A 14977-nucleotide genomic window follows, 5' to 3' on the forward strand; every position below is an offset into this window, starting at 1 on the left:
TTTATTTGGCATGATAGAACTGAATGCTTAATGACAACAGAGGAGCAGTGGTATAGCCACAAGTCTTGTGCACTGAAGATTCTGGGGTTCAATACTGCCAGGGAAATCTTTCACACTTTTAAATAAGGGGCCCCCCACCATGAATTTCAATTTTTTTTTTCTTGGTCTTCCCAGTGTCTCTTCCAGCCACCAAAAACCCATTCATTGACTCTAAGCCTTGCCTTTCATTTCAGTGATTTTCTGAATGGGCAGGTCTGAACGGTACTCTTTTGAAATCGAGCCCCTCGAGAAGGGGGCGGTACTTTTTGGGAGGCTATATTCTATTGACACTATATATTTATATGAGTTGGAACCATGAGGTAAAGTGGTACTCAAATTGGCTTGGGTTGACTCTATATGATTCCCATTATGATTCTGCGCAAATCATCTCTGAATCGTTTCAATTTTAGCCCAAAGACAGCGCCCCGTTGTCAACAAAGGACATTTTGGTATTGCATCTGAAATGGCTTGGAATTAGAGACAGATAGAACATGAAATTTAAATATCCGAGTGGCAAGTTGTTTAAGCTAAAACCTGTTTAAAACCCTATTATGGACCAATATTTAAATAAAATGTATATTTTTAAAAACATGGTCGGGCCCCTTTAACTAATCTTTCACTGGGAAGTGTGCAAGGTAACTGTTTAATATAAGCCATGGTGGTGCAGTGGTGAAAAAACATGGTTGAAAAGCAGAAGGTTCCTTGTTCAATTCCAGATATTAAATATTCTCCACCTTTTACACTACTCATGCACCTTATTCTGAACTTTTAGTAAAAATGTGCATAAGATATGAGAAAGAGCTAACCATAGTTGGAGTAGTGGTTATGTTATGGGCCTTGCTGCCAGGAGGTTGTTGGTTCAATACTGGAAAAGATTATTCTGTCAGTTTTTCTGTCTCTGTTACCTTTATGTAATCTTTTAATGAACAAGATGTGAGAGAGCTTGCCAGCTGAGCCATGGTGGGGCAGTGGTTAAGGTGCAGGTCTTACAATGTGAAGGGTTCTGGGTTCAAAACTGTGTATTAAAACTGTGTACTTTTTCAAGGTTGAACCGGCATTACCACAAGCAGAACCATGTGTTGTTTATTTATTCTATCTTTCTTTATTTCCTCTTTTTATTTGGCTTTTTGATGCAGTGGATAATCAGGATGTTCTTGATTTGAAACCAGCAAGAACATTTCCCATGTTTTGCCTGGCTCTTGTAACTTCATCTTTCATTAAAGAAATGCAAAATTGGACAATCCAGATACCAGATTCAATAGTCTACTGGTGAAGATGCAGTCCTTGTAAACAGGAGGTCTTGGGTTCAAAATCAGCATGGAATTTTCTTTGTATTTCATCTAGTTCTTTTAGCTTTACTTAAACTTGAAGAGGACATTTTGAAGGTTCCAGTGGTGCAGTGGTAAGATCACTGACTGGCAAGCCATAGGGTCCTAGTTCAAATCCAGCAAGGAATCCTTCTAGTTTTTATCTCATTTTTGCAACTTTATTTAATCTCATAGTGAAGATGTGCTAAAGAAGAACTCTAGAGCAAACCTTCATAAAATAGTGGTTAAGTCAAAAGCCTTTGAACCAGGAGGTCACCTGTTCAAACCTGGCAAATGTCAAGGAAATTATTTAAAATCTTACCTTGTTCCTATAGCTTTAACTAATATTTACTTTAAATTGTGCAGGAGAAGAGAGCCTGTATGAGTCATGGTGGAGTGGTGGAGAAGTTACTGGGCCAACAAGCAGAAGGTTCCTAGTTCAATCCCAGGATACAGATTTTCCAAACTTTTACCTGGGTCTTGTACCTTTACCTCTGATCTTTCACTTAAAAACGTGCAAGACAACAGATTAAGTATGAACTAGTGGTGCAGTGGTTAAGAAAAATGCCTCAAAGTTCAAAGACTGCGAGTTCAAACCTCACCAATGGTGAAGGTACAGTCTGAAAATGGTTCAAGAAAAAACCAGAAAGAGGGAACATGGGTAAATCATGCAAAGAAATTCCGAAAGATGATAAAAGTGCAAACCGTGCAAAAAAAACCCGGGAACATGGGTAAATCATGCAAAGAAACCCCGAAAGATGATAAAAGTGAAAACCGTGCAAAGAAGATGTGCAGAACTGGCAAATCCCCAAAATATAAACATCAGAAAGCAAACTGTCAGACACTAACGAGATTCCGAAAGTGACAGCCCAGGCAAACGGAGACGAAAGTGAGCAGAGAAGAAAAGCTGGTGATGACGAAAGGAATAAGAGAAAACGAGGCAGGGAAGAAGGGGAAAAGCAAACAAAACTTTTTTTTAATTTAAATTTTAAGCCCCTCCTTCTACCACCTGAGGGAGGCGGGCTAAACTCCTCTTATGGACAAAAATTGTAAGTTGCTGAGGCCCAGATTCAAACCCCCAACCTTCTGGTTACGAGTCCTGTGTGTTACCTTTACACCACCAAGTCTTACACACCTAAATAATATTTTAGGTCATATTTGAAGTCGAAGCAAGAAACGGCAGGCCAAAACATACAAATATTTAAATATTCGCATATTTATTAATGTGGTTTCTATTTTTTCCATCATAAAGCGCCTTGGAGAAGGGTGCTATATACATGCACCATTTACTATTTATATATGAGTAATTTGATTAGAAAAGTTATTTTCTGATCAAACTTGGGGTTTTACATCCATTTTGGTCTTTACATTTTAAACTAATTAATGGCTATAAAGTTTCAGACCTGTCGTACTAACCCCAAACGTAAATGTTTAACTGAAAAATATCACTCATGCCATGCAGTTTAACTGAAAAATATCACTCATGGCATGCAGCATATCACATTAATGAACAATTATAAGCTGAGCCACATAGTTATTCAGCATTCAGTTTTTTAACTGATTCTAGACAGCATTCTGCCTGTTTGACTTGAAACCCGCATAAAATAGATTTCAACCACTTCTATTCCATGTCTTTGTTACAACATAAAAACCTTCACATCATAATTTACTACGTTCAAAACAACCATTAATATAGTAAAAAAATACTCATATCATACGACACAACATATCTTATGACAACATACTGTAAAAATAATACTGTCAAAAACATGAACCTAACTAACCCTATGTCATCCAAAAACACAACAAGGTGGGTTTTGATTTCATGACATCTTTATTGCCTCAAATGCATACTGTATTAATAAACGTCAAAAGAAATTCCATTGTGTTTCTTTGTGTTGTGAGTGTGAGTGTGCGTGTGCGTGCGTGCGTGCGTGTGTGTTAATAACATTAACAATATGGGCGTATAGAATAGTTTTTAATATCCCAAAAGTGTTGTTTTGTGGTGTTAAGGGCAGTTCACACTGAGCACTATGAAATACAATGGTGAACCATATGGTCATAGTTATAGTGAATGGCCCTTAGATGTTAGGGTAAATTCTTGTGGCGTTAGGATATATTTGTATGGTATGGGTTAAATTCCTGCCCTCTGGTAACACTATAGTCAGGGACCCACCCCTACAGGATGTGAGATGACCTGTGATTTTCTGCCATACTTTTTATTTCAGTTTTATCTATTAGATTGGTCATTAAGGTCCACAGAATGAGAGGCCTGCTCTGCCAGAAACATTGCGAAAAAAAGTTATGGCCATTTGTATATTCAGTGTCCCATTGACTCCACTACACTGTGACTACACAGGAAAAGAACAATATTAAAAAAAAAGAAAAAATGGCCATAACTTTTTTTCGCGATGTTTCCGGCAGAGCAGGCCTCTCATTCTGTGGACCCAAGTTAATGACCAAACTAATAGATAAAACAGAAATAAAAAGTACGGCAGAAAATCACAGGTCCTACCCTATTCCTTGAGCTTTTGGGCTTGTGGGTCCCCGGCTACTACATGGTGTGTGGGTTAAATTCATACCCTCTGGTAACACTCTAACATGGTGTGGTCTCGTAGAGAAGGTGGAGTTCTCTGCATCAGGATCCTGATCCTCTCCCTCAACAGTGGATCCACCCTGAAGGTCAAACACAAAGGTCATTAACTGATGCAAAGTTGCACTGTTTTTTTTTACTTTGCACTATTAAGTTGGAACTATTGCTGTATTGACTTTGACCTCTAAGGACCTTCCAGGGAGAGTGCTCATGTGCGTCTTGCGGTGACACGCTGCCTAGTTTCTTCTGCTCTGAGCTGTTTCTGTTGTTTTTTTCGCACTGTTTTTCGACATTGTACTATTAGGTTGTGTTGGTAGTTTCTGAGTATGTGTCTTGTTTAACAATGACAGTGAGATACTTGTTGCACTAACTAGCATTGACTGCTTTGGTCTCTTTTTGTAAGACACTTTATGTATATATACTTATATTTAATTCGCCCCCTCTATTGATGCACCTTCTCTTTTTTGGTACTGTACTGCTCTTGTTTTTACTCTTACCTATTTTTTCCTACTTCTCTGTAACTTTGTAAATAACTGTATACTGCTGTGCTACAACTGGACAACTAAATTTCCCCCTTGGGATAATAAAGGTATCTATCTATCTATCTATCTAACTAACAGTAGAATAATGATCAGATACTATAGCTATAGACAGTTATATCTATAATCCATCCAAGGACACATTTTAGAGTTGTTCCCTGCTGTCTCAATCTGAAGGGGTCAAAGAACGTCTACTTTGTTGATTTTCTTTTACCTTGCATGTCTGATTACATTTGGTAATGTGAGTTATTTGTGTTTTGTTCAGAGCACACACCTGGCAAAAGACCAAGGATATCAAATAGTGATGATGATAGTTATGATCCGACCAAAAGAACATTTTGTCAGGAGATATAGTCAGCCCTTGGGTGTTTTCATATTTTCTAATGTGGCCCCCTTTGAAAAAGGTTTGGAACCCCCTGATTTAGGAGGTCTAAATCGGCCTCAAATCTTAAATGGGAGGAGAACGCTCCTGTGTGAGTGATTGAGATTGTAACTCTAAAGTATCGCCTGTGTTGAAAGAAGTTATGACTCACATTCAATTATAATCAGTGACCTGCTGCCATTTGCTATACAGCATATACCCTAGAACACTCATAGCCATGGTTTTACTTTGTTTTAGTAAAACAGTCTGATGACAACAAAATGATGCTCGATTTGGGGCAGAGGTTCTTCCTTGACCTACTGGCAGTGTGCATGCAGAGTTTGAGCTGCACTTGCACACAGTGTGAAGTGAGCGGTGATATTTATGAGTTAATTAAGTGTCCTGCAAAGCTTGGGTAATTAGTACATTAAGCAAGGTAAACACATAGGCCTACAGTACATAGAATGCAGAGAGATAGTGTCGTGTCTCAGTAAACTATAGGATCACATACTGTAGAGGGGGTCACAAAAATGTTTTTACATTAACCACTTAATAACTTAACCAGCATCCCTATTCTAGTGTGAACATTCGCCAAAAGTAGCTGATTTACAAGCTCACAACACGTCACAGTGATTTGGTGAAGAGGGGAAAACCAATGTCAGAACCAATACAAGTAGCCAAAGGTCATGTTAAATGTCTGAAAAACACACATGAACATGAATCCAACAAAACAACGATGACAGTGCTGTCAAACAAGTCTATGCAATCCATCAGAAGGTTTGATCTGTACACTGAAACTATGGGATAGCAGTTAAATAATGAACCTATAGCATCAGTCTAAATAACATGCTTTCTAAATGACAATGTTAACATTGTGGTCAAGAAAAACAAGCCTAAGTAACAAAAAACACAACAATGACCAGCATACATGTACATCTGCATGGTCGTCATATCTAAGTCAGTCACTAACATCAATCCAGCACAAAGTGGAAGGGACACGCTCTCTTCTCCTCCAGGCTAGTTTGTTAGTCCAGTGGTTCTCAAAAGCGACACCCAAGATAATCATAGTTGAACTGGGGGCCCCCACCCTGACAAGCACTTGGAATTGCAGGAGTTGAGGCATTACATTTAGTTTGACTCAGTTCAACAAATATTAAATATTGTGAAAATAGCTGATCGACAAGCTCAAAACACTGTGAGGGATTGTGAGCTTGTAGATCGGAAATTTTCAAAATGTTTGCCTCTTTCTTATATTATTTGACAATTTGGCCAATGTTTGACCAGTTTTTATAGTATAGTTAATACTTAATTTTGATACAATAATGGTATTTACATAGGGGTGGGCGATATGGTTATAATTATCGTTGAAACGATACAATGTCTCCACGATATGCCTTTTCAGAGGTATCGCTTATATTGTGATACAATTGAGGGAGCCTTGTAAAAAATCCTGTTTAATTGTTAATACAGGGATTCATTGCAGAATTCAATTTAAACCTGCATTTTGGTCTAAATCAGTAGTTCTCAAACTTTAAAATGTCAAGATCTCCACTTAACTCTGACAGTATACAAATGAACCCAGAGAGTCTAGTTTTTGTCAAGTAACTTGAAAAATAACCATAAAAACCAACGTGAAAAAGAATCGTGATAAAATCGTGTATCGTGACACAGCTTGGGGAAAATATTGTGATATTGTATTTTTCCATATCGCCCACCCCTATTTTTACAGTAGACAGGTCAGGGGGGAGCCAGAGGTAAGGATAGGCTTTGTCTTTTTTTTTACCCCCTCCAAAATCATGTGGGGACCCCCCAGGGGGTCCTGACCCACAGGTTGAGAACCACTGTGTTAGTGGAGCAGCCACAGCCCACTCTGTACTGTAGTCACTAATGCCAGCTGTGTGCGATATGGAAAAATACAATATCACAATATTCTTCCAAGCTGTATCACAATACACAATCTCATTATGATTCTTTTTCATGTTGGTTTTTATATGGTTATTTTTCAATTTACTTAACAGTACACAACCATCTACAAGGTAACAAAATTAAAAGAAAAAGCAGTAACAGACCATTTTAGACCAGTGGTCCTCAAAGTGGGGTCCAGGGACTCTCTGGGTTCCTTTTGGGAGGTCTAAATGGACCCTTACAAGTATGTAACTCTGACAGTGTACAAATGAAACCAAATGGACCCTTATAGGTCCATTTGGTTTCATTTGTATACTGTCAAAGTTAAGGGGAGACCTTAACATTTTAAAGTTTGAGAACTACTGATTTAGACCAAAATGTAGGTTTAAATGCATTCTGCAATGAATCTCTGTATTAAGAATTCAACTGGATTTTCTATAAGGCTCCCTCATTGTATTACGATACATACAGTATATCAGAAAAGGAATATTGTGGAGGTATTGTATCGACTCTCAACAATATTTATCACCATATTGCCCACCCCTACTGTAGTTACGGGCTGAGGTGGAGTCAGACTATGATGGAAAGTCAGGAGTGATTCTGCAGTTCTAACTGCAGTGGGGAGTTACTGTAGTTCCACAGTTTGTGAGCCAGAAGGGAGAAAAGTCCGGGACATGTGGAGTGTTGGCCCGGATGTTGTACCCGAGTGAAAACCCTGGCTGGTTGAAGACCAGGCATGCTGCATTTGCTGGGGTTTCAGTGCACAAACATGCTGGGAGGGCCAGTGAGGGGCCAAGTAGTGAGTAGCAGTAGTTTTGATAAGACTGAGGTCTGAACCTTACAACGTTACTGAGCAGTGGTTCCCAAACTGGGCGTCGGGATCGACCCCCAGCCGGGTCCCCAAATGTTGTTTTCTCACTCAACAGCAAACCAACACACAAAGTGTATACATTGGTATCTGCTCATAATTTAAGTTAAAATGCAATGATTTTTAAGGCCTTTTAAATACCAAATTGGCCAAATATTACATGAGAGAGAGGCAACCATCCACCATGGAGGTTGTGGGTTTGAATCCACAGCGGTGCATGCAGACTTTGTCGAGCGTCTGCATGAACACAACGGGGCCGTGTTCGGGGGAGAGAAGCCGGGCAGGGGGGAGGGTGATAATGGTCACTGCATGTACTACTCCTACAGGATGATTGGGGGGGGGGGGGGCACCTGTCAGCAGGGAGTATTAGGCGGGAGAGGAGTAGGACGAAGGCTCTACCAGAAGTTATCAACTGGCATAATACAAGTGAAGCTCACTTGTAGATTGTCTATTTTCACAATATTTATCTGTGGAACAGAGTCAAACTAAATGTAATGACTACAATTCCAAGTGCTTGTCAGGGTGGTGGGGTCCCCAGTTCAAATGTGATTATTTGAGGGTCGCAGCCTGAAAAGTTAGGGTACCCTTGATATAGAGTGTAAACCTACAGGATCAGGTGGCCGCTGCGATGTGTGCCTTGAATGAGAGCTGACTGTCCATGACAACACCAAGGCTCCTGGCTGTTGGAACCGAAGTCACCAGAGATGGAAACAGAGAGATCCTGCATGGGGCAGGACTTACCTGGGAAGAGGAGAAGCTCAGTCTTGTCTGGGTTCAGCTTGAGGTGGTGAGAAGAAAACATCCACTGTGAGATGTCAGCCAGACATGCAGCGATGCACTCTTCAACCTGAGTGGTAGAAGAGTGGAGAGAGAAAAACAGCTGAGCGTTTACAACGGTTACAATCAACCAATTAGTTAGGGAAAGTTAGCCTCTAGCTACATCAATCTGGGAACTAAATCTAAATGACTAGCTTTCTTCACAAATGTGTTCTACTAGGTGTCAACTATCACCTCTGAACTTTGTCAAACCCAACTCCCTTGACATACTTTGTGGGAGCCAATCAAAGTTGGGGGTATCAGGATACCCAGGGCCTGGGATTAAAGGGGGAAAAATAGAACATGGCCAATATGAACGTATGAAGTGTGTAATTAGGGTATTGTTGGGCTGCTGAATCCATTCCAACCATTAGTTATAAGTAAAAATTACTCCTTGGCCATAAAAAAGGCCTAATTGGCTAAGGCTTAGACAATCATGTCATTTGAGTTCACCTGTGTCCTGTTAGTCCCTATGTTTTAAACCCTGTTTTTGAATGTTCCTTGTCAGATTGTATCATGTTATCCTGTGTGTCATGTGTGATTACCCACCTGATCTTGAATAGTTTTCATGAATTCAAACACTACTCCAACCTTTTTTTTTATTGCCAATATTATATGTCTCATGGACACACAAAATTAGGTGTGGCCTATTTTATGGTCAAGGAGTCATTTTTACTGATAACTAATGGTTGGAATGGATTCAGCAACCAAAAAATACCCTAATTACACACCTCATACGTTCATATTGGCCATTTTTTATTTTTGCCCCTTTAATCCCAGGCCCTCGGGATACCAAAAACTTTGATTGGCTCCCACAAAGTATGTCAAGGGAGTTGGGTTTGACAAGGTTCAGAGGTGATAGTTGACACCTAGTAGAACGCATTTGTGAAGAAAGCTAGTCATTTAGTTCCCAGATTGATGTAGCTAACTTTCCCTAACTAAATAAATAGTAAGGACTTTAACGATCAGATCCTACTGTAGGTCAGTGGTCCTCAACCTTTTCAGGCCGCGACCCCCAAAATAATCATATTTTAACTGGGGACCCCCCCACTCTACGAGCACTAATGGTCAATGTTTAATTTGTCATTTTTGGGTTATTACAAATTCCTTAAAGTGTCACTTTAGAAGTGTGCAAATACCCTCTATACACTTAAACATTATGTTAGTTTGTTTACTGTTGAGTGAGAAAACAATGTTGCACATTAAGTTAATCGTCTGGGGACCCCCCGAAATAATCCCGACCCACAGGTTGAGGACCACCGCTGTAGATCAGTGTCACCATCATGACATTTCACATGATGATTGATTGTCATACAAATAATTGCACAACAATTTGCTTTTCTTTTTCCTTTGAACATAGGAAGAAATATATAAATTATGTTTCTGTTTAGCTTTTCAAAATGAATAATATGCCATGGCCAAAATAGGCCATATTTAATCATACATATTTCAAGTAGTGGAAATAGACAATCTACAAGCTCACAACGTGTCAAATTACAGTACGATGCATTATGAGCTTATAGATCAGATATTTAAAAAAAAAAGCAACATGGAAAGGTTATGATTGTGATTATATCATAATTGTGACAGGCCTATCAGTGACATTTCAACCAACCAATAGTAACACAACTATAACATCTAACTGATTTACACCGGCCTATCATTAAAGCAGCATCATAGATGTAAGAGAAAGAAGTAGTGAATCACTGCTTTCATTTTTAAAAAATGATTCTAACATGAAGGACACATCCAGCCCAAAGGAACATTTATTTTTGTAGTTAATTTCACAAACCACATTTGTTTTTGTTCTGAATGCTTGTTGGAGTTGAAATACTTAATGAAAGTATTGTCTGTGCTCACAGTTCCTCTGAACTGAACACTTTTAGACAGACTGCTGCCTGCAACTAGTACCCCAACAAGACGTGGGCTGAGAGCTCAGTACAGTTCTGGGTTCTCCTCACCCCATCTTGTTGGGACTGCGGCAGTACTGACTGACTGACTGACTGACTGACTGACACTGTGTGTGTGTGTGTGTGTGTGTGTGTGTGTGTGTGTGTGTGTGTGTGTGTGTGTGTGTGTGTGTGTGTGTGTGTGTGTGTGTACATGGATCTTCTGATATGCAGTAACAACACTGTTAAAGGTCCTACTGTAGTCCTAGAATAACCTCGCCTCACCAGGCATCCTAGAATGGCTGTGATATTACATTCATTATTTCATTAATTTTATGTATTCCATATATCCATTTAGAAAATCCTACAGTATACTGTATCACTCCTATGCCCTCCTGTGTCGGTGACATTGTGAAATGTAAGTAATGTCATCACAGCCATTCTAGGGCTGAAGTTGTCAGACAGCGTCCATACTCACTCAGAAACCTGTTGAAATGTCTCCCACACTCTCTTCTCCTCCAGGCCAGCAGCCACAGTCCATCTGGTAGTTATTAATGTCAGCTGGTTATGGTAGAAATACTGAGTGAAAACCCAGCTCCAAACACACAGACATGCTGATACATCCACACTGATATTAATCCCTGGATCTTCATTTGGTGACATTTAACAGATTATTTAATTGATAAACATCCGTTTTCACCTGTTTCTCTCACTGTCAGACTGTTTTCCTTCCTGCTTTTTGAATCGAGTCCCACCCAACTAGAGTTGATTGACACCTGGATGCCCAATGACATTGCTTAACAGAAATTATGTCTGCCCCCTAGTGGACCTGGTGCTTTATAGTGCAGCTGCAGTGAAATGACACACCTGGGTTCAAATCCTCATCTGAACTCTTGTCTCTGATGTTTAATGATCTCAAGGTTATGAGATCAAACACATCTAACCCTAACCCTAAGTGTCATTAATATGAAAATAATAATACTAGTAGATTGGAATGTAACAGTGAGGCTAAAATATCCTGCGCTCCATTTATGTTAAGTTAGTAGGCAAAATCAATATGCTCATCTGCTATTTGTTGGGCTTTAGCTTTACTTTATGATTTAAGCATATAGTATACTATATTATATTATATAACTCCCATGAACACCTTTTGTTACTTGAAGAAGATTCTGGACAGTATTTATCATTGTTCCAATAATAATAAACAATTGCATAAAGCAAGCATTTGTCTACTCCCATGACCCATGTTTATAAGAGTATTAAAAACATGAAAAATATCAGTTTAAGGTCATTTATAACAAATAAAATATATTAGACTAATTTGTGATTAATCATGATTAACTATGGACAATCATGCGATTATTCAGATTAAATATTGTAATTGATTGACAGTCCTAGTTCAAAATAAAAACTATATTTACAAAGTGTAAATATATAGTGGTCATTCGAAGCAAACATATAAAGATGTAAGCAGTCACAAACCAGGAGAATATACTGTAAAAGGACTTTATTGTAGCAAAAGTTCAAACATCAACATTATTTCAAATGACTGTAAAAACACACCATAACAACAACATCCCATAATAAATGTAATGTTGATACTGATGCATTACTGATGGATTATTATGTTAAACATGTTGAACAAATGCAAAATGAAACATGGGTCAATCTTCACACTCTGAAGCCCATATGAAGCATATTTACAAAGTGTAAATATAACCATCATTACATTGTATTAATACAAGCAGTGGTGGACAGTTACTGAGTACTGAACTGAAGTGGGAGCAATCAGGGGTTCAGTGTCTTGCTCAAGGACACTTCAACACTAACTCTGAGGAAGCCCGGGATCGAAGTGGCTTCCTACTTCCTAGAAATATAGAGGTGTAAAAGTTCAATATTAATATTTAAATGTAGCGTAATAATTATGAGAGAAGGTCATAGTCAAAAACTAAAGTACTTCAGTACAGTAATCAAGTAAATGTACTTAGTGTCCATTACTGCTGTCAATCAAACACAATGATGAAAAACATCCCTTACTGCCTTTATTTCTATTTCACAATAAAATGTTCATGTTGTTCATGAGTCTAAACTTTGCTAAATTATTCTACAAATAATGAATTCTATTCACCCTGATTCAATACTGCTGATTTATTTACAACTAGGAACCTGGCCAACTCGGGAACAATGTAAATAGGGAATGAATGCCCCGCCCTTTAATGCAAACCCCATTACACCTGTTGTTTATACCTGTTGTCATATGATCTGTTTTAACCATCTGTTTGCGTGTGTCCATTTATGCCCATATATGGAGATATCTGTCTGTCCACGTCCATTTTATGCCCATATATGGAGATCTCTGTATCTGTCTGTGCCTCCGACTGTGTAGCAGACACAGTGCCGGTTCCCCCTTTAATGCAAACCCCATTATACCTGTTGTCATAGGACCCGTTTTGACCATCTGTTTGCCTGTGTCCATTTATGCCCATTGACTCATGTGGTGTACGTGATGTCAGAGCCTTTTATGAAGTGTTTGCCTGTGTCCATGTATGCCCATAAATGGAGTTATCTGTCTGTCTGTGTCCATTTTATGCCCATATATGGAGATCTCTGTAGGACCTGTATTGACCATCTGTTTGCCTGTGTCCATTTATGCTCATACTGTATATGGAGATATCTGTATCTGTCTGTCTGCATCCATGTTATGCCCATATATGGAGATCTCTATATCTGTTTGTCTGTGTCCCTTTATGCCCATTATGGAGATCTCTGTATCTGTCTGTGCTTCCGACTGTGTTGCAGACACAGTGCCGGCCCGGTTCCCCCTATACCTGTTGTCGTAGGACCCGTTTTGACCATCTGTTTGCCTGTGTCCATTTATGCCCATTGACTCATGTGGCGTACGTGATGTCAGAGCCTTTTATGAAGTGATGTCACAATGAGTCAGCGCTTGTGCCGATTTCCTCCGGAACAGCCTGATGTCAACAGTCAGCTCCGCATAAGGAGATTCCGAACGTTTTGCGCCGGTTTCGGAAAACCACACGTCGGGTCGGGTCGAGGCCCGGCACTGCACTCCGTGCCGCGGTGGGGAACGCGCGTGCCGAATCTGAAGCCGGTGGGACGAACGGTTCTCGAGATACGCGGGGCACATACTCACAGAGATTTGTCGCATTTATAGATAGATAAAAAGACCAGTAAACCAAAAAAGTATCATGTGTGTTACTGTGTGTGTGTGTGTGTGTGTGTGTGTGTGTGTGTGTGTGTGTGTGTGTGTGTGTGTGTGTGTGTGTGACTGCCTGCCTGCCTGTATGTGGCATATAAGTCACACACACACACACACACACACACACACACACACACACACACACACACACACACACACACACACACACACACACACACACACACACACACACACACACACCTCTCTGACCCCCTGATCCTCCTCCTCCTCCTCCTCCTATATCTGACACAGAGACACTGAGGAGCCCCGCCCCCAGCAGCAGAACCCAGCATAGAGAGGTTCAGTAAATGTGGTGTGGAAGGTGTACAGGCGTGTCAGTGTCTTAGAGGACACGCTGTAGAAGGACACAGTGCCTGCATGATGGTCTACATACACTGCTACTCTACCGGAGACAGAGGAGGGACTGACAGGGAGGACAGTTTGATTCTTATTGTGAATCACAGTATTATCATTAACACCATCACAGTCCAGACGCCAGGACTGGTCATTGAATCCAAACCCACTGTCACCACCCTGTCTGTTGATTCCTCTATATGTAACTGCTATAGAAACCATTCCACTCCACTCTACCTCCCAGTAACAGCGTCCAGTCAGACTCTCTCTACACATCACCTGTTTCCTGGACTTAAATCTGTTTGGATGGTCAGGATACTGATGATTCCGTTCATCACATGTCACCTTCCTGTTGCTGTCAGACAGAGCGAGGTCTCTGTGTGCTGTGTTTGGATCCAGTATGAGTTCACACACATCTGATGAGAGAACAACATACAATACAACACCAGTTTACTATCATAATACAACTTAATAAAGTTACTACTAATAATAATTTTGAGGTAATCTTACTTTATAATTTGACATGTGTCACGTTGTGAGCTTGTAGATCTGCTATTCTTCAAACGTAATACATCTGAGTACTTCTTCCACCACTGGAGGTATGTTTGTGTGTGTGTGTGTGTGTGTGTGTGTGTGTGTGTGTGTGTGTGTGTGTGTGTGTGTGTGTGTGTGTGTGCGCGTGGGTGTGTTCGTGTGCGTGTGTGTGTCGGGGGGTGTAGGACAGATGATGCTACCGTACCACCTGATCCACGATTCCACACACACACACACACACACACACACACACACACACACACACACACACACACACACACACACACACACACACACACACACACACACACACACTTAAGGCCTGTCCGACAGCAGTGGTTCTCCGTGCGTGTACAGAATATCCACCAGGATACAGTTAAGATCCGCTCAGCAGAAGCTTCTGATTGGCTGAACCGGAGGTAGGTAGCACTCCTTTGTAAATAGCGAGTTTAAGCTCGCTACGGCAACGGCAGATGACAACGGTAATCGGAAATGATCCGCGCTCGATAGTTAAACCTGCCGTCGCCGCGGCCGCCTCTACTACGGCAGAAG

The 14977-nt window shown here is 40.3% G+C and overlaps 2 protein-coding genes across 2 annotated transcripts in view; one reads left to right on the top strand and one right to left on the bottom strand.

Moving 5' to 3' along the window:
• The window catches only part of LOC308279948 (NACHT, LRR and PYD domains-containing protein 3-like), a gene marked incomplete at its 3' end in the record, with an annotated part of 46435 nt that extends 35175 nt beyond the window's left edge, over positions 1-11260 (top strand). Inside the window, exon 12 of the mRNA XM_080720172.1 lies at positions 11238-11260. Coding sequence (XP_080576298.1) covers positions 11238-11260 — 23 coding nt within the window. The remainder of the gene's footprint in view (positions 1-11237) is intronic.
• Positions 11261-13774: 2514 nt separating this feature from the next.
• Positions 13775-14977, bottom strand: part of LOC308279949 (NACHT, LRR and PYD domains-containing protein 3-like) — a gene marked incomplete at both ends in the record, with an annotated part of 30763 nt that continues 29560 nt past the window's right edge. Inside the window, one exon of the mRNA XM_080720173.1 lies at positions 13775-14307. Within this exon, the coding sequence (XP_080576299.1) occupies positions 13775-14307 (533 nt within the window). The remainder of the gene's footprint in view (positions 14308-14977) is intronic.

Source organism: Nannobrachium achirus, assembly GCF_963921795.1.
Source record: "Nannobrachium achirus genome assembly, chromosome: 24".
NCBI classification, from domain to species: domain Eukaryota; kingdom Metazoa; phylum Chordata; class Actinopteri; order Myctophiformes; family Myctophidae; genus Nannobrachium; species Nannobrachium achirus.